Source organism: Lepisosteus oculatus, chromosome 29 (genome assembly GCF_040954835.1).
Source record: "Lepisosteus oculatus isolate fLepOcu1 chromosome 29, fLepOcu1.hap2, whole genome shotgun sequence".
Lineage (NCBI taxonomy): Eukaryota > Metazoa > Chordata > Actinopteri > Semionotiformes > Lepisosteidae > Lepisosteus > Lepisosteus oculatus.
Window position 1 is genome coordinate 6095448 of NC_090724.1, and position 24462 is coordinate 6119909.

At 48.2% G+C, this 24462-nt stretch overlaps 1 protein-coding gene across 2 annotated transcripts in view; it reads left to right on the top strand.

Moving 5' to 3' along the window:
- insrb (insulin receptor b) overlaps window positions 1-24462 on the top strand; it is a 101900-nt gene that overhangs the window by 47987 nt on the left and 29451 nt on the right. For both annotated transcript variants that reach the window (XM_015365480.2, XM_015365481.2), the window contains exon 3: window positions 24064-24382. In XM_015365480.2, coding sequence (XP_015220966.1) covers window positions 24064-24382 — 319 coding nt within the window. The remainder of the gene's footprint in view (window positions 1-24063; window positions 24383-24462) is intronic.

Here is a 24462-nt window from a genome sequence, read left to right on the forward strand (position 1 = left end):
TGCCGCCCAGAGGTGCTTGGAACTGCACTTACAGTACGTTTGAGTGCAAACAAGGAGAAGGTTTGAGAAAACGAAGCGTCTCCTCCTTGGATCCAAGGAGGGTTAAGTGGCATCTTTCTTTCCTGGCTGCGCTGGTGTTGGGTTGCTGGGAGGTGTGTGTGTGTGTGGGTTTGGATCCCGCGCACGCAGCAGTCAGGAAGATGTGGCGCGAGTTACGTCTCGGTTCTCTAGAGAACGAGACCTTGAGCTGACCCCCCGGCCCTCCGGGGGCAAAGCGCTAAGCAGTTTCCCATCCGGTGCCGGACAGTCCGGCTTGAAAGACATTCCAAGAAACTGTCGCTGTTGGAAGGGGGGGGGGGAGGAGGAGGAGGGCAGGGCCGGCCCCTCACGTGGCAACAGAACATACTTCTGACATCCTGGAAATGAATATTTGTTTTACCAACCAAGTGCCCTCACTTGAACAATAGCCGTCCAGCAGACGAACCTCCACTGTCTTCCTAGGCTACCTCCTCTGTGACAGCCCCCTTTCCTGTACATGCCCTCTGACCTGTTCCACTTCACTGTTTCATAAATAAGATCAGAAGCCAGTCTACCCTGCTGCGATTTTCTCCGAGATATCCGTGGCAAAGAGTTTCCATGGATTTTTCCCTCCGTGGAGGGAAATGGCTGACAGACATACCCATGCTTATTGGAATGCTTCTCTGAAGAGCAGTGTGTCTTGCACAGGTGTCACCCATGTCGGTTACCCCAATGTCCAGTGAAGGATGACATTACTGTGGCAACTCTCCTGAAACAATAAGAAAAGTCTCTTTGCTTCCATAAAAAAACAAACCAGATGGGATCAGGTTAGGTCAGCGGCCTCACTGGCAGATTGGCTTTCTGAATACTAGTAGAAATGTACTGTATTTGAGCTTTTAACATGAAACTATAGAAACTTGTTTCATGATATACATCTGTCCCTTTTGACAGAGACAGTGCGTGTTGATCATGGCACCGGAGTTGTGAATTACTTTGGAACCTTGTTCTAATGAACATTTTTCCCCCCACCTAATTTCTTTCTGGCTCAAGCGTTTGCCGGTTATACGTACTAAATCACTTTCACCGGAGAGAAACCTGTGCTGTTTGGGGGTGCTCTGGCTGGGGTGTCAGGTTCGGTTGGGCACATATTGCTGTCAAGTGTGGGGACCCATCAGAAAAAAATGGCCTTTTTCACAAAACAATTGGAATTGTTTTCAAAAAACGCAGAAACGATGTGTTTTACGTCTACTTTCACCCTGTGGGACTTTTTTCATTCTGCTGGGGTCCTGAACAGGTATGAGAAGTGCGAGTAGCAATGGAAGATCCCCACTAGGACCGGAAAATGGATGTGTAGAATGAGCTCACCTTCGCTTTGCCTCTCTCTTCCTGCTCTTGCACCCTGTGTCTCTTCCTCCGTTTCTTCTCCCTCTCCCCCCCCGCCCCCCCCTCTCTCTCCCTCCCTCCCTCCCTCTTGCGCTGCGGTATGCAGACACGCTGGAATTTCTGGGCCTCGAGCATGACAGACCATACATGTCAGGCCCGGCTCATGTTACTGGGAAAGATGGCTGCTCTGTTAGTTGGGGAGGTAGGGAGGGGGGCGCTCGAATCGAAGAGAGGGCAGAGGAGGAGCGACGTGCAGGTACAGCGCCACACCGCCGCGCGCCCTGGGCCCAGTGCCTCGGGCAGGTGCGAGGCACGGTTTCGCTTCTGGGTGATAATTACGCATTCTGGCACATTCCTGCATCTCAACAGGTAGGGCTGCTGCAGACGGCCGTCTCTTCAATTGAATTCTTGAGATGACTGAGCGCTACTCCTCACCTTTGCTGGGCTGCCATTGGCCGTTCCCCAACGGGTAATGAAAGAGACGGAGAGGGGAAGGAGACAGGGTGCCGTCTCTGATCGTGATGGGTGATAGTACCTGCGGGGGCCGGGAGGGAGGGGTGAGAACGACAGGGAAGCAGAATGTCCAGGAACAACAGCTTGCGGAAGACGACGTGTTCATGTTACTTCAATTATATTTTTTTTACCTGGTGGCCACGGGCTCAATTCCGGTTCTCCCTTTGTTTGTGTGAGTCTCCCCCCGGGTGCTCCTTCCCCCACCCCACGGTCCGGAAACATACTGGTAGGTGTGCGCGCCTGGCAATGGACTGGTGCCCTGTCCCCACCTGGCATCCACTTCTTGCTGGCTTAGGGGCCAACTCCCCTGGAACCCTGAACTGGGAGAAGCGTTGAGAAAATGGAGAGAGGGTAGAAGGGTTTCCTCTTAAAATGGTATTTAACTAAGGCATTCTGAGTTGCTGCTTATTTGACAGTATTGAGGATAAAGCTGGGTCGCTGGGGACGACCTGTGAGGTGTGACACCTCTCGTCTAGAATTTACTCCTGGCATTTCCCCGGGACATCGTCACAAATGACCGGCAGAGGCTTGAGCACAAAGGAACAGAACGTCATCAAAATCCACTGGCCCGAGCCCGGTTATTCTGACACGAGATGTAGGCGTAATGTTTTCAGTCTCCCCTTCAGCTGACCAAATTTGAAACCAGTGTTACCCAAGGGGATACACCTACATCACAGTACAGGTATGCGAGTGCTAAAAGCTAATCGCACTGATCCATCCACATTAGAGGATGTGCATGACGCTCAGCTCCATATAGGTTCCTGGGCAGATGGCAAACCACCGACGCCCTGACTTTGTGAACAGTTAAGAAAAAATATTCATCTACCAGCTCTGTTCTTCTGAGCTCTCCCTGCCTGTCTGGGCCTAATCATTTATTCACAGGCGACTGACTGCCCCCCCCTTGTCATGGGCTTGGAATTTTAATTGGGAACCAGCACACGGCCGCATTCCAGTAGGCATTTGCAAGTCTTATGCCATCTTAACATGCACGCGCACACAAAAAGACGTCTCGCAAGAGTCACTTACCAGTCTTGGCTAGAGGAGCCTCGGCAAAGGCATGGGGCAGCTGAGGGAGCCGTGAACAGGCCTGGTGTAGATATTCATCATCGGGGGTCGGTCCATTCGGATCCCAGTCTTCCTCCGAGAGCCGGGAGCTGCTCTTCACTCCCTGGCCCAGCTGGCTGGAGGAGGCAGGCCTCTTGCTGGGTTTCCCGGAGGGGTACGTGCACGAAACCCCTGTCGCATTACCTTTCAATGTGGTGACGATTCTTCCTTGGTACTCTTTCCATGAAAAAAAACAGCTAATTCTTGAACCTTGCCTTAGTTGTGCGTCTGTTCCCACAAATTTGAACACTTGAAAAAGCCCATCTTTTTTTTTTTTTACCAGAGAGTCTAAAACTTCCATGTCCTTGTCACACGTCGTGCTGTTTTTCTTCTTTATTGTTTCCGGTCCCAAGTGCTGGTGCGAGTCTGTGCTCTCTCAGTTTACACTATTGTCACAAGCCCAGCAATCCCTGGGCCTTCATGTGATTATCTTCAGCCCACAATACATTAATCACATGAGGGAGGACCTGCTGGGAATTACCAGTGTCCCAGTAATGCTTAAACTTGAGGCCTGTGCACATTTACACAGTTTCCCCCCCCCAGGGAGCCCAAGACTAGAGAAAGCAACAGAAATCATGCACCGCCTTGTGACGATGAGAGCTCGGCTTCTAATTTTGGTTTTTATTTTGTTGGGCGATTTGGCACAAGCTGGGTCCCTGCCAGGAATTGTCAAGGCTGATGACAAATGCTGTTGCCAGCGTGACTGGAACAGTCTCAGTTTCTGCCCCCGGGGGCAGCAATAAAACCTCTCACTATAAGCCGTAAGTCAAGACGAGGCATGTGCACGGCAGTGGGGAGAGAGGGCTGTTTTCTTCCGCACGCAAAGGCGCAGGTTGGAAGGGAAATGTGCTGGCTCTGCCTTGGAACGCCTGGAGCTGGAAAGGTGTTCCTGCGCTTTGTCGCCTGTAGTTTGAGCTCTTGAGGGTAACAACAAAAAAAAAAGTGAGCACGGTTCGGTTAGGAAGGCTTGGCAGGTGATTGGCTGGACGCGACTGCTGACTGTCACGCAAAGTAATTGTGTAGTAGCCTCTAAAGGCCAGAGTTAGTAGTATGTTGCCGTTGTTTGTTTTTAATGAATTTTGTTTTTAAAGTTTTGCACTTTTCAGCATGCGGATTTGTCACCGGCCAGGTCTCAGGCCTGCGTTTAGGGTAAGGAGTGTGTGTCCACCACAGCGGATTCCGAAACAATTCCCATTGTGTTAGGGATTCTTAGCCTGCCGTCTTGTGGTTGTTGTCTCAACCGATCTATGGAGAAGTACTAAAAGTTTTTTAAAAAAAGCTTACTGGGGTAGAGAGGTTGAGAGAGCGGTTAGCCTGTGGATCTGATGGGCTACAGCAAATGTTTATTAAAGCGAAAAGAAAACATTTGAACGAATTGAGAATGTCATTGAAACACATTCCTTTTCAGAGGAATCTCGGCTGGGGCTCAGTTGAAGCCTCGCACGTGTAACAAAAGAAGGCGGCTGTTTGGCTGTTTGTTATGCTCCTCTTGTGCGAGAGGCTGTAAGCAAGACCGGAACAGTACTGGGCCTCTTTCCTGCTTTTCACCCGTGTTCTGCGAGAGGAAGCGTCAGGTGTGGTTGAGAAGGTGCACCTGGGACAGGTCTGGCTGGGTTTTTGTGATCCGCCTTGAAGTCCACCCCCCCCCCCCCCACCCCCTTCAGGAAGGGATAGTTAAACATTGAGGTTGTTGGCTTGACACTGCAGATAAGGACTTGTTTTGTTTCTCGGCCTGAAAGCAGCGCCGTTCTCCTGAACGAAAACAACGTGTCAGGAAAGCACAGAAAGAACAGCCTCGGCTATTGTCGTCCGCATCTGACAACTCTGTTGCGTGGCAACTGCAGTGGAGGTGATTTAGGGCTTCCCTTGAGAAGCAGTACGAGCCGTTCCACCTTTCTGTTAGACATGCTTGTTTGTTTCCTGACGTGCCCATCCTCTCCCACTCCTCCTTTTTCCCCTCTCATCTCGGGCTGCTGCTGTTGTCTGGCTGGGCTGATCCAAACGTTTCGGACAGGAAGACTGGAGAGCAGTGCGAGCACTCCTGCACCCAGCACCTCACTGTCAATCCCAATTCATCCAGGAGAGGCGCGCAGATCGTAGGTGCTTTGTGTGTGGCTAATTTGCTTCCCTACTTCCGTGCCTTGAGCGTGTTGAGCTCAATGAGTCTACAGGAAGGTCTGATGCAAATCTCTTACGTCCCTTTAGGGTACATTAACCCTGTCACTGTCCTCTGCACTTTTCCATTTTGTCATTATTTAAGTAACTCCTGCTGCGCAGGTGTGACCAATGCTGGTCGCCTTCCTTCATGCGGAACCCAGTGCTGTCAAATGCCGATAGCATTGAATTAGCTTGCGTGATTGATCTGGGGAAGACGCCGAAAAGGAAGCGTGCTCTGTGAGAAGATGCAGGCTCCCATAGTAAGCAGGGAGAGGGTTCGCTCTTCTCTGCAGCATAACCGTATTACCAGCTTAACAAGCCCTCCCTAATGAAATTTACTGTTCCATATTTGCTTCCTTATATGCTACAAGAATGTTGCTTTTTATTGATGGGAAGTGAGATGGATTCGAGTTAAAATATGAGCGTTGCAGGAAAGAAAAACAGCAGACCGCTGACCGCAGTCACGTGTGTGGACTGTCTGCCTTCAGTAGGTAGGAGGCTGATTTTTGCATGACTTCTAACTGCTCGCCAAAGGGTGTACCTGCACCCTAATACCCTACTGTTGCGTTCTGGAAATTCTCCCCTCAGTGTTTTTAAAAGGGGTGAAACTGTCAGATCTGGTCCCAGAGAGATTTACTGCCGGCGTAAGGACTCCGCATGTCGCTCATTCGGCGTTGAAGCGGTGAGATGGCTGTGGTCCTGTCCCGTCTGCCTTTCTCCGGCCTTTGCCGACGCCACAAGCACGGTCGTTCCCATAGGAAAACGTTCGCAGACAGACGCGCTCCCCCCCCCCCCCCTGCCAGAAGCGGGGCGATTAATTGTCGATTAGCACAGCGCATGGTTAATTCTGCCTTTGTAAATATCGGAGGTTGGCTGTGGCCATGCTGATCGTACCTTTCGGCTCCTGATTCCGTTCACTACACTGTCTCAGCCCACCCACCCCAAGGGCTTGAACAGTAACTCACGCAGCTTTGGTCACTCCATAGCGGTGCAGCAGCTAATGTAGTTTTAATGTATCTGTTGCAATCGCAGGCGAGCTGGACCCTAGGAATGCTCTGCTGCAAGTGTAGTCTTGGCCGGCAGCACACACTCAGCACTTTTTCTCTGAATGTTTTTAAAGAGTATTTGCCATTTCCATTACCATTGCGTGTGGGGGCGACAACGGATGTATCATTTTAGACATAAAAGCATTTCTCCGAGATGTTTGTTTTACACGGCCTTGGGGCAGAGGAGTTGATTACAAAAGATGAAAAAGTCCTAACCGGAGGGGGAAAAAAACACTACGGAAGATGGTCCTTCTTTATTTTGAAAACCTCCCCCCCCCCTTTAATGTACAGTATTGGCATTAACTTATTCGTGGTAACAATGTACAAGTGATTGAAACATCCTTCCCTTGTCCTTCCCTGCTGTTTCCCACAGTACTTTCTCAAGAAAAAAAAGGAAAGGGAAAAATTGCACTCCATCATTCGGCATGACGCATAGCTGTCGCTGTGGCGGTGTCTGCAAATAGCTCAAGCTGCACCTGCGGGACCTGGGAAGGCGGTGTGATTCGAGCCCAATCTGGTTCTGGGCTTTCCTCTTCCCCAGCGTCACTGGGCTCCTGGGTCATGCTGCGTGCGCCATTGGCCTTACCGCTTCCTTCTCGGGGCGCCACCGCGCCCTGCTCCCCTCGCGGGCTGGGCTGGCAGGATGTGGGGGGGGGGTTCGGTCGGGTAACGTCACAGTGGCTGCAGATCCGCTGACAGATGCCCATTCCGGTGCCCAGATGAAAGCCCGGTCTGGGGCAGACAGCGCGGAGAGCTTGCCTGCCAGCTTCAGCCTTCCGTCTCCGGCAGTTCTCAATAGCTGCCCTGGGACGCGGGGTGGGTTACTGTACTGCGGCCTTGTTGTCCAGCAGGCACCTCTACCCCTCACCTGCTCTGTCTGGCTGTGGCAGCAGATTCTGGGGGTTTTCTACCAAGCTCTGGAGCGTTGGAGGCCGGCAGAGGATGGTAGGATCTGCACAGGCCCTATGCAGGCCCTAACCCTAACATGCAGTGTAGCTTTGCTTTTAACTGTTGCTGTTGACCTGCTGTTTTCCATTGCTTGGGTAGCAGAAGAGGTGTTTGAAAACCAGGTTTCTGTTATGCATTAGGGTATACCATCATCATTGAGAACCTGCCTATTCCTAATGGCTGGATAACCTGTTCTCACTACCCACCCCAAAAACTTAGTGCCTCCTGTCCTGGTTGGAGGATCTCCTCCAGCCATATCTGTAACCTTTAGTACTCCCATGTGTCAGTTTGTACCTGAATGATGTCCTCTTAAACATTTTGTAATATCTTTATTAGTATAGTCAGTAGAGGCCTGGATCAGGGCTTGAATTGAGCCTAAAGTAGCTAGGTTATGGACTTCAACAACATGGCTGTGTTCTTGTCCCGGCTTCCACAGCCCAAGCTGAAGCTGTTGAAGCTGAGTTACAGTAGTTGTGGCAGGCTACCCTGGCACTGCCGTTCTTAATTCTGTCATGTCAGCCAAGGTCTCTTCAGATAATGTTTATCTTACCCAGCGTGACAACTAGTACCCCCCACCCACCCTCCCTGCCTGCTTTGAAAATCCTGCAGCACAACTGTTTTCCATCCTTCTTGAAATTATTCCTGTTGGCTGGAGAGATCCCCAGTTCCTTTGTACCAGGATAAATGACCTCTCCTACTGGGATTAACAACACAAATACTCGGGGGATAACACGTACCTGCCATGTTCAAGATCTGTAGTTTATCGCTTGCAAATTTGTCTTGTTTACTGGTTAGTAATTGCTGCTGTTTTTTATCGGACTAATAAATGTGTTTTTCAGATTTGAAAGTGATGTCCACACTCTTATGTAATCCCCTTTATTGATTTGTAAGCGCATTGCTTTAACTCAGATGTGAAAACAAAACCAAGTGCACAAGGGGGAGGGGTGCTGGCGTGCACTGCCGTTCCTGACTGCCTGCAGTTGCAAAGAAAATTTTACAGTTGGGCTAGGCCAGCCCCCCCAGTGCCGATGTGTACAGACTGTGTTCTTCCGTTGGGCCAGGGAGTGTGTACGTTTCACTGGTGAAGCTTTTCTTGGTACAACGGTAAAACAAATTCACTGGAATTTCCATTGAAGAGCTGTGTTCCTAGAACCTTGTTGTACTTTCCCTCTCTCCTTCCTGCTTGCTCTGTCCTTACTCACGCGAGGTCTGTTCCTCTGTCAGCATGTTGCCCATCTCTTCTGTCTCTTCCTCTCCCTCCCTCTCTCTCTATCCACAGGGCTTGAACAGGTCAGGTGACTGAGGGAGAAGCACTTGTTTACCAGCTCCCTGTAGGTCGGTGGGGCTGCAGTTAATCTTTAACATTGGGTGGTACAAGCTGGTGTCTGTCGGGATAGCACAGAAGGAGTGACGCTATGAGTAAAAGATTAGGTCCACGGGCTGCTTCTGTGCTGAGAGTTTTCCTCTCGACTTTCTTTCCAATTAATACGAAACATCTGGAATCCTAATTAAATTAGTTCAGACATCTATTGTGAAACAGGGGTTTTCCTCCTCTTGAGTTCATTCTTCAGGAGAAAAGGAATTGTTCAAAAGCTCTGAGTGGGTTATCATTCTCAGGCATATCACTCAGGTACACACTAGCTGCACTGTAGGTCTGCAGTAGCTTGCAGTATGGTACTTTTTACTGCAGATACTGAGCAGGAGTTTCAATATGCAGTTCCCCCTAGATTTTTAACTACATGTACAACTGTAGCCCTTGCTAAACTGCTATATGCATGAGCGCTACCCATGCCTTTTTAAATGAACAGAAAGCCTCGAGCAGTGGGTACAAAAGGGTTCTTATGTGGGCTTAGTCCTGACACATGTGCTGCCTTGTATTCCTCTGGAAATTGTTTTGTGCTGCTGGCTTGTTTCTTTTTTGATCTGAAGGACGAGAACAGAAGTAGGGAGGTCTGCCAGCACTTAATCTGCTGCACGGGTGCCCATGTCCTGTTCACTTGTTGCAGGCTGTTAGCGAGTGCCACTCAGCATCCCGAATCGCAAGAGCCTGGCTGCCGATTGGTTTTCCTGCAGCTGATAGTCATGGAAAAGATTATTTAGCCGTGTTGAAGCTGCGGACATGCTCCTTATTAACTCGTTAAGGTAGCTGAGCTGATGAAAGTGTGCCGGCAGACCTTAATGCCTCCCAGGCTTCCTCATTTCTCCATCAAGTCCTTTCAGTCAGCCGCAGCGAGAAACCCCTCCCGAGCAGGCCCCTGTGTGCTGGCAGGTATAGCTCCTCCTGTCCCCTCGCTCCATGTCCACACTGCTGTTAGAGGAGAAACTCTCACGCATGTTGCAACCGAAAACAACCTTGATCAAATACACAATGAGCTGGCTTTCCTGAGCAGCAGCAGCCTGTGGTGGGTTCCAGAATATTTTTTTGTTTTACATAGGGACACTTTATTTTAGAATGCGTTGCTGTGAAATGAAGTATTAAAAGTGGGAACTACTGTACCTTTTGTACACATAAGTACTGCTTTTTTATCACTGTTTGTTAAGTGCGAAAGCAAGTGACTAATGTTTTCCATGGAGCTAAAACACCAACTGGGCAGGATCCCATTAAATATTTTTTTCCCCTTCCCTTTTAGAGCAGAAGCAGTTCTGCATGTCAAGAAGTGCAAACTAAAAGTTCCATTTTTTTCTTCAGGTTTTGTCTCTCTGGCTTTAGGTCTGAGATTTTGTAATACCCCTCTCTCTCTGGAATTGGGAATGGCTAGTTGGTACCCGGCTCACCTTGTCCTTGTGCCTGTGTGGTTGGAGGGGAGGACTGGGCGCAGCGACCCCTGAAACATGCATTTCCTTCAGTCTTCCACCATCTAGTATCCTCTCCTGCTCTGCAGCCCTTGTGGAAACGCGGAGACGATGGGGGGGGGGGGGGGTTACCCTAGTCATCTGAAACCCACACCAGCCCCCCTGGGAGAGCTTGATCATGTGGGTGCGGTGACCTAGGTCCCCTGTTGGCAGTCAGCCCATAGCCCATGTAAGTAGTCCTGCCTCAAAGGGTGTTGATTCCCTGTGGAGTTGGCATGTTCCCCCATGTTCCTGTTTTTTAGCTCTCCTCTGGTTGGGGAAAGCCAATGGAGGAGGATGATGATGACGACCATAATAACGATTCCTTTCATTTGCATAGTTCCTTTCATCCCAAAGGATACCACTGGCCTTTTACAAACAGTAGATCGGGCAGAGATGTGAGAATGTTTGCAAATCCCGCCTGGCAAAAATCTTTTTTATACTACAGTGGGCTACATGTTGCCCTTTGGGATCGGTTAAAGTTGTGGAATGTCATCTTTGCGTGTCTACAGATAGCTAAAACGTGGACAAAGCTACATGTTTCTCAAATAACTGCTTGAGGGATCGGAAGGGGGTCACTGCGGTTATTGTGTTGTGTGGTGGTGAGTGATGCAGGATGTTGTGACAAGGCTGGAGCTCAATCGCTGACCTTTCCCGTTGGGTGCTAGAGCTTGGGACACCCACACCGCCTTCAGCAGGAACAGACCCTTGTCAGAGCTGCCAGAGCTTCTCTCTCGCCTTGTGGGCTGTCTGCAGGTCTGGACAGGGCTGGACTGGGAATGAAGGCACCTGCTGTCTCCAGGTTTGTTTTATCTAGTCCGTGCCCATGAGACAGAAGGAGCTGTGGCCATTCCCAGCCTTCTCAGAGGGTAGATAGCGACCTGTTAGACGAGTGGAATAACTAACATCCAAGCCTTCCTGCTCTTGGGACACGAACCTGGTAGCTAACAAAATGATCTCATCAGGCTTCATCAGGCAAGGGAAATGTCAGCACTTACCCCGCAGATAGCACAATTGATTTATGGAGATCAGGCCTGACCAATGTCTGAGTTTCCAACCCGAACAGCTCGATGGTGAGCTGCTTGAAACGGCAGCGTTGCTCAGCTACTGTGGATATTGGTCTGCAGGCTTTTTTTTTTTTACAGCAGTCAGAAAGGCAAAATTGAGTGAAGTAAAGGAGATTGCTCGGATGCGTGCCGCTTCGCGTTTGGGCTGCTCTGCTGATGCTTTAGCAGATGCTGGATTTACGATGAGGTCAGGGGACAGCGAGGCCTGGGGCTGGGGATTGAAATGTGGAGTAGGGGCCTGTTCTGACGGAGAACAGGAGGTAGAAGAGGAGATGAGAAAGGTTAAACGCCACGCTGAACAGGACAAACGGCAAGCTCATCTTGCGCGGGGCTCTGTCGCACAGCTGTAGAGCAGCCTATAGCTTTCGCCAAGACAGGAGCTACTGCCTTGCTGTGCTCTGCTGGCACCAAGCCACACTGTCTGCGACAGTCTGTGTTGTGAATATGAAGCAGGCCGAGCAGTCCCTCTTGAGCGCACACAGTGCCATCTCGCTGTTCCTGTGAAGAACGTGCCCAGGCTCCTGTGCTTCATACTGTTTCGCAGCGAGGGAGTGTCCTGGGCTCTGCATGATCAAGGCATCCTTCTGAGCCCCCTTGACATTTGTTCTTCTGGGCTGAGCCAACTCGAAAATGAGGGGAGCCCCTTCTGCTGCGGTGTATCCCCAAAAGCTGATCTGTACGTTTGGGGTCAAGCTGTCCTGAGGCTTTGTGAATCTGGCTCAGCCTTTCCATCTCGGGATCGAAGGGGTACCCCTTCTTCGCGTCCCCAAAACGGCACGACCCAATTCTGTCCAGAGCCGAATGTCCCGCCATTGTTCACCTCCGATGCCCTGGCAGTGCCGAGTGCCTTAGCTCGGAGTCCAAGCCGACACGTTTTTCTACCCGTTTCCCATAGCCTCAAAAGATGCTCACGCTTAAAACGGCCGCACCGTTTAATAATTGGCTGGAGTACTTACTGTGTGTGCGTTCCACAACGCTGCTTTTTTTCAGCGATGGGACATGCTAGGGGTCAGGGGTTAACAAAGTGAAGGGCACGCATTTAATTTGAAAGCGTTTCAGTCACTTCATGCAGCTGTTGATCTCTCTGGAAGCCTCATGGTATTATATGTAATGTAGTCTTTGGCTGACAAGAGATACATGCATGTCTTTTGTGTTATTTTCGTCGTCTTCATCTCTGCCTTTCATCACTTTCTGTTTGCAGCGAACAGTTTTGTGTGTTGCTATAATTGACTGTTGACCTAAACCAGCAGTGGCTAACTGAATTATACTGTACTAGGGGTCAGTTGTTTGGAGTCTTCAAAGGGCCTGTGGGCAATTCAGGCTAAAATAGGCCATCTGACACTGCGGGTAGCAGGGCTGGTCATTTTAGGAATTGCCTCTCTTGGCTGACTGCATCTATTTCTGGTGAGGCAAACGGTTTGAAGCCATTGCTGTGGCCCTGGTAAACGGAGCCAAAGGTTGAGATGGACACAAGACACTGTGTCCCGGTCACTCGCTCGTTTTTGGTGGGGGGTTTTTCTCCGAAGTGTTGGCAGATAACCGCAAATGAACTTCTCTTGTTTGTGTTAGTCCTTTTAAATGCATGTGTTTTAACTTTGTATGCAGCTGTGCAAAGGTCTTGGAAATTTTGAATAGCTCTTCTCTTTTCACTCTGTGTCTTTTCTCCTTTATGGCAATATGACCCATTTCTGATGATCTTATACTGACCTTCTGAATGCTTTATTTTTAAGATAAAAGTTAATCCGGAACTGTATTATCGTACAGAAAATTGATATTTTGCTGTATAGAAATGAAGAGCAGAGAAAGGGATTGGAATGATGAGGCGAGTTTCATATTTCATTGGTAGATGTGATGGAGAAGCTACTTAAGCACCTTATTTTGCCTTTTCATATATAGTTCTTACCTTGCTGTGAGTTTTTAAAGGTTCTTAAAGAAGAAATCTGTGAGAGTAACAGATTACTTAATGACAGGCTTGTTTTTTTTCCACCCAAACTAAGCTGCATTAATACAGTTGTTGTAGAAGTACAGAGCTCTATTGGAGTATTGAAGTAAACTTTTGCTGCATCTGCTGACTGTGTCTAAGATGTCTTAACAGTTTTACACATCAGTGTATATCACCCAGGTGTTGCCAAATCTGGCGAGATAATGAGGGACAGATGAGTCATATTTGTAAAGGGAGCAGCACAACTAGGTGCCCTAAAAACGAGCACAGTGTTTTTGAGAGAGCTGCGCCAGAGCCACACATGAGCTTTATTTACTAGAAATCAAGTGAGTGAGTGGCTTGAATTGAGATCCGGCGAGCTCCGGATTGGTCAGCTTTGCAAAAAACAGCTTCACTGTTGCGCTCACCTAAATGAACGGAGCCTGAGGACGAGTTCCTTTGTTTTTTCAGGGCAGGGGCAGTTCGGCCGAGACCTATACAGGCTACTGAAAGGGACAGCTGTGTGCTGCATTGTTGCCCTAGCAGCTTCTGTAGGGTGCGGTCTTGTGTCACCTGGCATGCTAGAGGTGACGTTAGCCGTCTGCGTGCATGACCATAGAGCTGTGATGATGTCTGATGGCAGAGGATATCGGGAATTGTAAATAATTCCAAAAACATCAGCTTGGACAATGAGTAAGAGCAAAGATGAAACACACAGCTGACAGCAAATCCTGTTACCTTTCTTTTTCAGTGGCTAATGAGTTCAGTTTCAGTTACTGGGAACTTTGGAGGAGTAATATATCCACCTATCCACCCAGATTGGTTCTGCATTTGCGGATCTTTTTGATTTTCCCTTGTGAAAAGTGGCCTGTTCCTCTAATCAAGGATGCGCATGCTCTGCCCAGCTGCAGTCACTAAGCCAGAAACCTCTGTGAAGCAACCTGCTGCTCAACGTACGTTAAGTGCTTCTTCACCCTTTCGGCTTGATGGGATTGGGCTGCATTAGAAAATCTTCCTGTTCTGCCTCCAGATTTCCCCCTCCAACAGATTCTGAAAATTGCTTAACCCGTAAACAAGTTTTCACAGAACTGCCTGCCTAATGAGAACTGATGCGTTTTGCTCCAGAAAGAAAATTTCTTCTATTTCTGCTTGTTGTGTACTGTGCTTTTCTCTAATGAAATAAAAACTGTTCGTTGCGCTCCATTTATGGTGGTTAAGACCTAAGCACCTAAGCTGGGCAGTTGCACAGTCTGCTAAATGGGACTGTGCTGATTCAGTGTACTTGATCAGTAAAACACAAAAACTATAGGAAAACAGAAATCACAGACATGTACTTAGGTATCCTGTACCTGTGTTTGTCATGAGGAAAATAAGCATTTTGTTGTACAGCTAATTAAAAGGCAGAGTAAACAGCCGGAAAGGCATGTTCTGTTGCAGTGTTTTTGTTGCTCACTTTTGTCATTTTTTTTCTTTTCTCGGTTTAATCTGTTTTATTTGTCATGCGTTTTTCCAATTGGGAGTGAGCCTCGTCGTCGTACACAGTGTTATGCGAATGAAATGTCCATCTCAGCCACTTGTTGTTGAGTTTGTTGGCAAATGCGGGAAAGAGTCTTGCAGAGACCACAGATTGAGAGGAGAAGGGTGGTATGGGTCTTGAGGTTGTTGGAGAGCAGACAGGAGGAAGAAGGTAGCTGGACAGGGAGTGAGATCTCTGGCGATCTTCGATCTCGATTGGCCAGAGCGTGGGGAGGGGACACCAGCTGGACCAGCAGAGACAGAATGTAACTGCTGGTACAGTGACCACTCTGGGATATGGAGCAAGCCACAAACTTTGGAAAGAAGCATGGGCTGCTTGTGTTATTTCAGGCTACATTTGCTGGGCAGACAGGAGGAGAGAGTAGCCCAAACTGCAGAAAGGCATTGCTGAGGTGCATTGATTTTTTTTTTTTAGAAACTCTGTAATGAGATCTAGTGGTTGTGGTTTTATGGAAGAGCTGAGGAGTAAATAATTCACAGGGCTGGAGTCCTGTGGGGGTGGGCAGGGCCAGGCAGGCCAGAGCTCTAGCACAAAAGGGGTTCCGCGTTTACGATGTCAAAGTGCGCTTCCGGGAAGGATGCCTTTCCCCAAACAAATGGCAGCTTCCCTGTCACTCTCTGGGCCCCTGGGGAACTGTGCCGGCGCTCTTTCCGCGTGCGTGCTGTTGGAGCTGTGCTGCGGAAGGGAAAAGCTGCAGTAGAGAAGAATCAGTGGGCCTCCCTAGGTGCTGTTCGCCTTTTAGCTTCAGATCCACAGTTTCTTTTAAATGTCCTGAATGGTTGTGATGTAAAGGATCTTTGCTCAGCAGTGAGGAGGAAAGGCTAGCTCCCGAATGGTCTCAGCGGTGATCATGTCCGTACCACATGCTTGACACTTGCAAGTCTGCCTCTCTCCTGCATGAAATGAGAACTGCGTCCCTTTTTTCGTCTACATCTTATTGGGCACGCTTCTTTTTATATTCGAGGAAGTCGGGAGACGCAGCCGGTCAAGAGATCAGCATTTTTACCTTTCATCCAGGCATTACGAGCTCAGAATCTCAACGAACCTAAAAGTCCAGTGACGGGAGAGGTTTCTAAGAAAACCGCCTAAGAATAATCAAGATTTAAATAAATGCCTCAAAGAATTTGCAAAGCTATTGACAAACAACCTGGAGAAGCCCCTTCCCCCTGTATAGCTTATTCAGGGGTGTAAGTGATGTGCTGATATCAGGGCTCATCCCAGGATGCGAGCCGGTCAAAGCTATCACTGACAATCAGCTCCATGTCCTGCAGTGCACGTGATCACAGATTAATAACTCTTAAAAGCACAAGACCGGAAGAGGGTGCTTTAGGGATGCAAGCTAGAAATTGTAGTAAAATTGTAGAGCTTCTGATCCACTGTCCTGGCGCCGACGTCTTTACGAGTCAGCGTTTTAACGCTCTTGTGTCTGTGCCGGAGTGGCGGGAGTGCGCGAGAGAGGAGGGGGCAGCTAGGAGGAAGTGGGTGGTCTGCTCCTAGATTCCTGGGAGTCAGGTCTCCCCAGGCAGTCCGTAATCAGATTGGAGCTCTTCGGCACTGGGAACACTTTAAAAAATATATATATATTTTGCCTGCATCTCCACATGCCCGGTTTCCCGGGCTTTGTTAAACAGACACCTACCAGGCACTAGTTTTTACTGTGTGTCTTGTTTGCACCTCAGTTCTCAGCAGCTTTCCACTTCCTCTTTTGGAATAGTGCTGTTGCTTCCCTTTATGATCTCATCCTCAACACCTGCCGGAATTTGCATCAGCGGACAGTTGCCTCCTGTGCAGCTCCACCCCTGTTTGTCATCAGACAACACCTGGTCCTGTGTCCTGAACCTTCTTTTCACCCGAGGTGAAGTGAGAAAAATGCAGACAAATCCGCTTTCCTCATCGGGTTAGTGCAAGAGCTGTTGCGTTATACTCGGTGCCGTGCTTTTTACGGGCTGGTCCTTTGCCGGTGATTCACACAATATGGCCGAGCAGTGAATTCGTCCTCTGCGGGGCATTCCTGCGATTCTCTTGGCTCGTGACCAGTAGTGTGCCAGAGCTGCTGTGGTTCTGTTCCAGAAGGGCCCTTTGCCTCCTTTTTCCATCTGTGCAATTACACATGGAAGTCAAATGCTTCGAAAGCCGCAGAAGAGATTTCTGATGACATTCAAGCTCTGAAAAGGCTTATTAATGATCCCGGAAACCGTTTTTCTATAGTGTTCTCAATTTGGTTTTCATGGTTCTTGTTGCTGAATTCCTAGTTTGTTGACCTCTCTGTTGTAAGTGGAATAAAAAAAACGTTGTTATCTCTCAGTATGTTATTCTACATGTACCTATAACTGCGTGGTATTGTGTTGGTGACACTGTTCTGTCACAGCTTTTGAGTTCTGGGATCGGTTGTAGACTAGAGCACCATCTGTGTGGAGTCTGTGTGTTCTGAGTTTTTTCCAGGTGGTTTTCTTCTCACCTTGCAAGTTCATTGGGGTCTGTAGATTGTCCCTGCGTGTGTCCTAGTGATTGACTAGTGTCTTGTCCAGGAGTGTACTCCTGCTTTGCTCTGGGAGTGGCTCTGTTTCAGTAACCTGAAAGTGCACAGACGTGCGATATTAGCACCTGGTAAGTAAAGTGGTAAGGGAAGAGTATCATGGGTAGCGCTTACGAAAGCACGCAGGGCAAGTTGAAACAGTAGATAGCTACTGTTGAGCTAAGAGAGGAGACGTCTGAGACAAAGTGAAAAAGTTTTTATATAGCCAACCGCTCAGCTCTGCTTGGGGTGCTTGGGTTTGTGAAAAGGCATTTTAACCTCCATTACCCGACTGTAATTGAGAATTGAGTGACTCGGGCACTGACGTTTTTGAATCCGGGAGAAAACCCAGATCACTCATGAAGAATCCGAAGGTGGCCTTTTCCACAGTGTAAGAAAAGGGAGATCAGGATAGTGTGTATTCACCGGGCGCCCTGTCCAGACCTGGAACATGGAGCTCTTATTCAAATTCCTGTTTAAAAATAAATGATGGATGCGTGCGTATCAAATCAAACAGGACAATACACCACTGTCAATTATTCTAAAAAAGACTAGGTTTTTGCTATCAATGCTGTGATGCACAAATTCAGATTGTTGTGTGTTGCAGCGTTCTACATAATGTTAAGTCCCCATCTCCTTAGTATTCCTCATTCCCCTGACGAAACAAGGGCAGAGCAGTAGAGGTTTTTCATTATGAATGTGTCCGCAGCAGCATGTGGCGTGAACATGACCCTGAGTGCTCTGCCCAGTGCAGACGTTACACAATTGTTCACATGCTGTCATCAAGGCCAAACGATTGAAAAAGAATGAGATCTTCAGCTGTCTGAATGCACTCTCAGGGTACTTTTGTTTATTGGGTAGACCTGTCAAATTCTGCTATTATAGTAAATATATATGCATCTATACAAAATATAAGGAGACTTATATTTGGAAGGGCTTTTTTCGGGTGTTTTATTTAACAGCTCATCTAATGGGAAGTTCATATACTGTGTGCTCCTAGTAATCCATAACTCTGTCTGCGGGCAGCAGATACTGTAAAAGTCATTACTGTGCTGGCAGTCCAAGCAGAATACAGAGGCATATAATGTAGGTGCATCTGTAAGCGAACTGGCAGTTAAACTCAACTTTTTAATTCCTTTGCTTGTTGCTGGATCAGGATTAAAGCAAAAGGCAAACAGAACAAAATAGGCTGTTGAATCACAGTCTAATAATTGACATCTGCATAATGTCACAACTTTTAATACTCTTAATTTATCCTCCCTTTAATGCATGCCTTTTTGTGCTGCTGTGTTCTCCACAGAAGGTGTGTGTTTCATGTTTGGATCGCTCTGAATGCAAACCGCTCCTGAAGCCTGTTCAAGCAAGTATGGAACTGTTACTATCTCGTTTTGGTAGCCTGCAGGAAAATTTTACTCATTGCAGCAAAAAAAAAAATGAATGCAGTGTTAGCTTGGTGGGTGCCTGTTACGGAGCAGGCTAGGCGTTCACGGAGGCTTGTGAGTCAGTGTGGTGATGTCTTCCTTAAGCACGGGCTATCTGGGCTTTCAGAGTGTACAAATGGACATCAGCAAGGGCAATCGGGACAAGAAAAGGCAAGCAGTAGTAGTGTGCATTTTTAAATTATTCAGGCTCATCTTCGACACAGTAGGAGGGATTATTTTGGTCCCTGTGGTTGTCATGGCATTTACATTGCTTTAATGTGGCTGACACTTTTATTCAAAGGGATTGTGAGTTGATCCCCTTTCCATAGCTGGGTAACTACTGGAGTAATCCTGGTGGAGTACCTTGCTCAAGGGGGCAACAGCTGTCTCGCACTCGGGATTTGAACCTGCAATCGTCCAGTTAGAACTACTGAACCCTGACTACTGCTTCACACTGCTGCCCTGCGTCTGGACGCTTATTTCATCTGTCCATATGTCCCAGTGGATAATACCACCGCCTCCTTTGTAGCGCACGTTTGCTAGTTTGAGGTACCTCAGACATGAAATTGATTCAGTGTACCTCATGCAGCATCTTGCTAGTTGTTCGTATCGTTAATTTTCCATGCTAGGTTGCTCCCTGCTCCCTCAAACGTTTTGAGTATGGGAATCCCTCCGAAGTAAGTGGGTACGCCTGTTTCCATAACACTCACCTGCACGTTCCACATGACTCCTGCTCTCATGCCAGTTTGCTCCTCATTAGCGTTTTAAAACCGGGAGTGAGACGTTGTGGGAAACCGTTGAAAATAATTGAGGGCACCCAAGGTGAGAATGGCCGAAGAGAAAAACAAGACGCTTTTGCCTTTTGCAGCATCTCGCAGCTCTAACTATGACTTGAACATCGCCAGTGTCTAGCGCCTCTTCATTTCTGCTTTTCCTGGCTTTTCATGTTTTTTCTCACTCATTTATAAAAATAGTATTATGGAGTGCTCTGAGCCAACTTCTTGTTATTGTATATACAACGCCAGACAATGCCACTGGGTTAATGAATGGCTGTTTTGTTTTTCCTACGTGTTTTTTCTTATTATTTCTTCCGTTAATGATGGCAGTCGCTTCAGCTTGAGGGGTGAGGCTCAGGTCACAGGGGTTTGATAGATCCAGGATTTTAAAAAGACAAAGATGGGGGTGGATTTTTGGATTAGGTCCCCTGTGAACCCCAGTTCTCTGTGCCATGCATGTCATGCACACACACAAATGCCACCTCCAGAGAGTCAGAATTGTCCATAGCCCCATAAATTGGCTCCAGTGCCTAGTTCTCATTGGCTGCCCATTGCAACATCTGTCCACAGCTGTCCTGTGGAGAGCAGCGAAGGGACACCCGTCCGTGCGGACTTGGCTGAGATTCAGAAGCTTTGTTTATTGGCTCTTGATTATTAATCAGCCCCCCTGATGGCGTGATCCGTTCATGGAAATATTGTCAACTGCTGTTGTGGGATTCGCGGCTTTGAAGCTCTCTTGGAGGGGCTTGCAGTGTGCTGTGGAGTGAAGCATGCATCTCCTCAGGTACCCCCTTCACGTACAGCCTGGAAGACTCTCCGAAGAAAGCATCCAAAAAGGGCTCTTTAAGGTTCCTTGCTGAATCTAGCAGGACAGTGAGCTAATCTGGTTGTGAAAATTAATTCAAGCATGGTGCAATGTTTTGTGCAAATAGTTATATATATATAATACTGTAGAGAGTCATTCGTAGACTACACTCACACAGTCTGACATAAGCAGTGTTCTGTATTTGAGGGATGATATGTGCATGATGCAGGCCATGGACTACTGTAAGCACTCCAGCATTATCTGATAGCTTCTCACTTTGGCGCCATCATGCAGGGCCTGGTGTTCATTTGGAAGGAAAGTGTTCATACTGCCTGGGCTGCAGCAAATGACGCAGTGTCACCTGTCATATCGACAGGCGCGCCTTTCTTGCACGAGTCTCCTTCTGGCCAGCAGGCCTTCGCTGCCTCCTTTCTGGGGAGAAGGGCTGAGCTGGCACATCTCAAGCAGCTGATCGGGCTGGGTTTATCTTCATCATTCCTTTCTGTGCCCTTTTTGGATGACTGTGCATTTCGAATACGGTGTTTTATCCTTTGATCTATTCTTTTTCTTCTAACTTGCAACGGTCAGCACTTCTCCATTTTTGAGGAGACCCTAGTGTAGTGTTGGGATCCATTTATCTTTTCTTTGTGGAAATAAAACCGTGGGTTCTATCTTTAATGGTCAAGTGTAAACGGATCAGTATGGCGGTTGTGTTGAACTGGCTCTAATACCTGTTGTGTAGTTGGGCAGCAATGTGACAGAGGCGAGAGCTCTGGACCTGTAAGTGGAAGGTTGAGGGTTCAACTCACAGGTGATATTTCACTTTGGATAAAAGTATCAGCTAAATTAATACGTTTGCTGTAATCAGAAATTTCTGTGCAGTATTTTCCAAAACAAAAAAAGCGCAGGTTTTTGCAGACGCAAAGGATGTTGATAAAATAATAGTGTAATGTTGCTGCTCACAGAGCACTAACCTTTAGAGGAGTGGTTTAGTGTTGCATAAACAGCTTATAGGAAAAGTGCTGGTGAAATACATTTTCCAGTATTTAATTAAGCGAAACATCCCTATCACTGAACTTGGCAAAAAGGTTATGTGCTTCCAAGAAACAGTCCAGCGGTTTGCTAAATCCCTTTAATTAAAGAAAGTGATGTGGGGGTGGCTAATGGAGTTGTTGTTGTAGAAGATATTAACAGGATTGAGAAGGAGTTTTCTTACAGATTAAAAAGAAAAATTCCCGACAGTCAGCGATAGGTGTTTTTTTGTTACAGTTTGTAACCACTTTACACAGGGAAAACAAATTAGCAGGGAGATCAAGATAATCCTTTCACTTAACTCTTGCAGTGTTTTTTCCTGTAGACAGTGTGACTCCGTGTGTGTTGTGTGTTTTGGGGGGAGGGGGTGATTTGAGCTCAGGTTCCTACTATCCGAGCAGTTTTTGCCTTCATTTATTCTTGTAACGTGCTACTGCTGCCGCTGTCTGCTCCCTGGCTGTTTTACAAAGACAGGCCCCACGCCGGCAAGGGTTAACGGCGGGCTGTTTTTTTTCCAGTGCTGAGATGGAAGAAGCCATTGAATGGGCTGCCTTCCACAGCCAGCAAATACATTGGTTAAGGGTGAGGGCGGCGCTCCTGTCAGCGCTGTGATCTGGCCTGGAGTTTTCCAGGGATCTGGAGCCCAAGTGACTGGTCACAGCTTGCAGACAGCCTTGCCTGGAGAAAAGGCTGGGAAGCATGTGGCATTTTGTTAGTGTGGTAAAAAAGAGAAAGAGGGAGAAAAAAAGAAGACAAAACAGCTCCCAGACAGAACACACGGGACCTTTTCATGAACTCTTGTCCTGATGTGCGAGTTGTGGTCTCTTTGTATTTGTTTATGGGCTTTCCCCACCCTGTCCCTCTTTCCCTCTTTCTCCCCCTCCTCCTTTAAGCTAACACCCACCCAGCCCCCTTCCTCCCCGGCTCCCTGTGATTTGCAGACAGGCAGTGCGACGGCCGTCCTCAGCTCTGGGCGAGAGGGAGAGAGGGGTCCATGTTGTTTTGCTCCTGCAGGGGCTGACCTCACGTCACATGACTGAAGGCTTTCATGACACTAACGAAGCTGAACAGATCTGTCACTGAACTGTGAGCGCGGTCTCCTGCTCCAAGGTCTCGGACTTTCAAATCAGTTGCGCACGTACAGTCCCAGGACAGGCTTTTGCATATTTCCCCACACACCTTCCTGTGTAACTTTACAAATCAGGCAGCCATCCATTCGGGTCTTGATTACTTACACCTCCATACTCAGCCCTGAGTTTGACTTCACCGTTGGGCCTCAGTGCTCTGCTCAGTGTGAGAGTGTTTCATGTAGCCAGGTAGCATGGTCCCGCCAATGACGGCGACTTCACTGTGCATCTCTGTTGTTTTTTTTGTTTGCTCTGGTCTGTTCGGACTTCTCCTCACCCCACTCATCGAAGGGTTAACCTCTCGGATGGTTTAAGAGCTGTGTTTCTTTTCTGTCCCCCTCTGCCTCTCTATAGGGCATTTCTCTTCCTACAGAGAAACCTGAGCTCAGCAGTCAGTCGAAAATATTTTTCTTTTCCTTCCTCTCCACGTTGCCAGCAAGCGTTCTGTGGTGAAGGAGATGGAACTTGCAGTTGTAGATAAGGTGTCTTACGATAAAGATAGTTCAGGTGGGGAGCTGCGTCAGCATGCGTAGGCTGCAAAGGAACAAGTAATAGGTTTATTCCATGCTGAAAGAAAACGCAACGTTTCTGCCGTGGAGCCTTCTTCAGGTGTGAAGAACACCTGAACACCAGATGTGAAGAACACCTGTGTTTTCTTTCTTTCTTTCTTTTTTTCAGCATGGAATAAACCTATTACTTGTTCCCTTACTATAAAGATGCATCGCTCTGACTCTTTAGGTCTTCATTGTTGTTGCTGTGTGCCATTTAATGACGCATTGATGACGAGTGAGCAATCTATAAAAATGGCTTCTTCAAACAGTGCTATTTAGGGACCCAACTATGGTGGGATTATTATTTTTTTTGACAAGACACGCAGGGATATTTTATCACTCTGAGCTTCTGGCCCCGTCTTGAGGTTCCACACCATAAAACCTTTTTCACAACACTGCCTTGTAACGATTGCCGTATCATCCTTACAAGCTTCATTCATTTGGAGAGTGTCAGGAAAGTGTGTGTGTGTGTGTGTGTGTGTAAGGGTTGTCAAATTGTGATGTCCGATTTGTGATCTGGACAATTGGAGGTTCCCACAGTAGGTTATGGCTGTCCTGTTCAGGTGGCCAGGGTGGTGGGCACATTTCAGGCAGTGCGTTTAAAATCTGGCAAGAAATCGCAGAAGTATGATATCATTTTTGTGCAGTGAACCAGGTAAGCGTTTGCCTGCTGGTAAACAAAAGCACTAGTGCCGAAGCTCCTGGGGCTCAACGGGGTCTGGGTGTTTTAATACACGCCTGCAGCTTCAGTATCGCAGCAAGGAGTGCTAACCTGTTTTGAGCAGATCTCAATCTTCAAAGGACCCTTGGTGACGTATGTTTTCTCTTTTACCTGCTGCAAAAGATAGCTTTTTCCTTTATAGCAAAGCCAATCAAGTCCAAGCGTCTTGTGACCAGATGGAGTTAATTCGGGGCTGTGAGCGTCTGCTGGTCAAATTAGTGTGTATGTGTGCCAAATATATAATATACATATTAGCTTTATGGATCACCATCTCATCTGCCGCATACCGATGCAAGAAATCTGCAGCTGCAGTCCCACAAGCAGTTCAGTTACATGAGCTACATCCTTATATCGCACGGTGGCGCAGTAGAAAGCATTGCTGCCTCACGGCGCAGGGGCCCTGGGTTCAATTCCGAACTTGGGGCGCTATCGATTAACTCAGGGAGGTTAATCGCACGTGATGAGTAGCCCATTTTGTTTCAGCTCCAAGAGGGCCAGCCTTGCCCGCGCCTGCAGAATTAGCTCGCGTGACGGGGCACGTAAAGATGGCCGCTTAACCTGCTTTTGTCTGTTCTCTCCTTCCTCCCAGCATGCCCCTCCAGTTGCAAGCACCGCGCCTGCACCAAGGAAGGCCAGTGCTGCCACGACGAGTGCCTGGGCAGCTGCACGGCGCCGAACGACCCCCGCAAGTGCGTGGCGTGCCGGCGCTACCTCCACCAGGGGGCGTGCGTGGACAACTGCCCGGCGGGATCCTACATCTTTGAGGGCTGGCGCTGCGTCTCCTTCAAGTTCTGCCAGGACCTGCACAACAAGTGCAAGCAGGGCACGGGCTGCGACGAGTACGTCATCCACAATGGAGAGTGCATACCCGAGTGCCCCTCCGGGTACACCACCATGAACTCCACCATGTGAGTGCTCCGCCCCTCTCCTGTGCAGGCCTTGCGTTGATCGAGTCACTCCTTTTGGGCATTAATCTATGAGGATAAAC